A 1245-nucleotide genomic window follows, 5' to 3' on the forward strand; every position below is an offset into this window, starting at 1 on the left:
AGTGAAACTGATCTACAGCCACTATCCAAGTTCAAAAAATAAATATAAATTGTGCCAACCAGACTTTTAAAGGCCTTTCAATTTTTCCAATTTGATAATAGATTTTTAAAATGTTTTTATATTGCTACATATTTAACCTGATAAGCAGTTTTTAAATAGTTTTTTTCTAATTTGCATCTTATCAAGTGTCTAATTAGAATGTGTAGGCTGCTTTAAAGTACTAATACTGTAAGTACAGTGAAACCCCGTTATAACGCGATGTTTGGGGTCCAAAAAATTCCATGGCGATAAATGCAGGGTCGCGCTATAGCGGGTTTTCATGCTGTTCAGTTTAAGTCTGTGGTCCCCAATGCGGTTCATTGATGTGCTCTGCCTAGTGCCTAGTGCCAGTGCCTAGTGCCTGAGCAGGGGAGAGAAGCCGCGGCCCGTGCCTACCGGGACAGAGAGCACCGCGCCCACAGCCCTGGAGTTCTCTATCCCCAGCAGGCGCGGGGCCACGGCTTCTGTCCAAACGGACCATGAAATCTGGTCTTTTGTGTACTTTTATCCTATTCTATACAGATTTCATGGGGGAGACCAGTGTTTCTCAAATTGAGGGTCCTTACTTCTGTGCTGCCTTCAGAGCTGGGCTTCCAGCTAGCAGCTGCCACTCTCCGGCCTCCCAGCTTAAAGGCGGCGCCGTCAACACCAGCAGCACAGTGGTAAGGGTAGCAGCACCACAACCCCCCACCCCTCCACAGTAACTTTGTGACACCCCCCCGCCCACACACACAATACCTTTTTGGATCAGGACCCCTACAATTACAACACTGTGGCATTTCAGATTTAAATAGCTGAAATCATGACATTTATGGTTTTTAAAAGCCTATGACCGTAAAATTGACCAAAATGGACCGTAGGCCCCTACCAATAATATTCCATAGAGGAAGATTGACACCTGGTGGCCAATTGTGACCTTAAAGGGACACTGTCATATAGTTTAATATTTTCAGCCTAAACTGCCATAAATTCAGGGGAAAGTTACTTGGATTCTAAACTATCGCAGGCTCAATACTTGGGTAAACTCGAGTCAAGGATGAGAGTGCCTTACAATAAATTTGTAGTAATTAAAAATAACAAGTATTAAAAATACGGGAAATTCAAAGTTAAGTTAAACGTAAATTGCAACCCAACATTTATCAATTTGGAAATGTATAATTCAGGCTCTCAAACAACCTCAACTCTGCCTTTTCAGTGACTCTAGCC

The 1245-nt window shown here is 43.0% G+C and overlaps 1 protein-coding gene across 1 annotated transcript in view; it reads left to right on the plus strand.

Annotated features, from left to right (window-relative positions):
* Positions 1-335, plus strand: part of LOC120397290 (centromere protein F-like) — a 33605-nt gene extending 33270 nt beyond the window's left edge. Inside the window, exon 7 of the mRNA XM_039522988.1 lies at positions 331-335. Within this exon, the coding sequence (XP_039378922.1) occupies positions 331-335 (5 nt within the window). The remainder of the gene's footprint in view (positions 1-330) is intronic.
* The last annotated feature ends 910 nt before the right edge of the window (positions 336-1245 follow it).

The sequence above is a fragment of the Mauremys reevesii genome, linkage group 2 (genome assembly GCF_016161935.1).
Source record: "Mauremys reevesii isolate NIE-2019 linkage group 2, ASM1616193v1, whole genome shotgun sequence".
NCBI lineage: Eukaryota > Metazoa > Chordata > Testudines > Geoemydidae > Mauremys > Mauremys reevesii.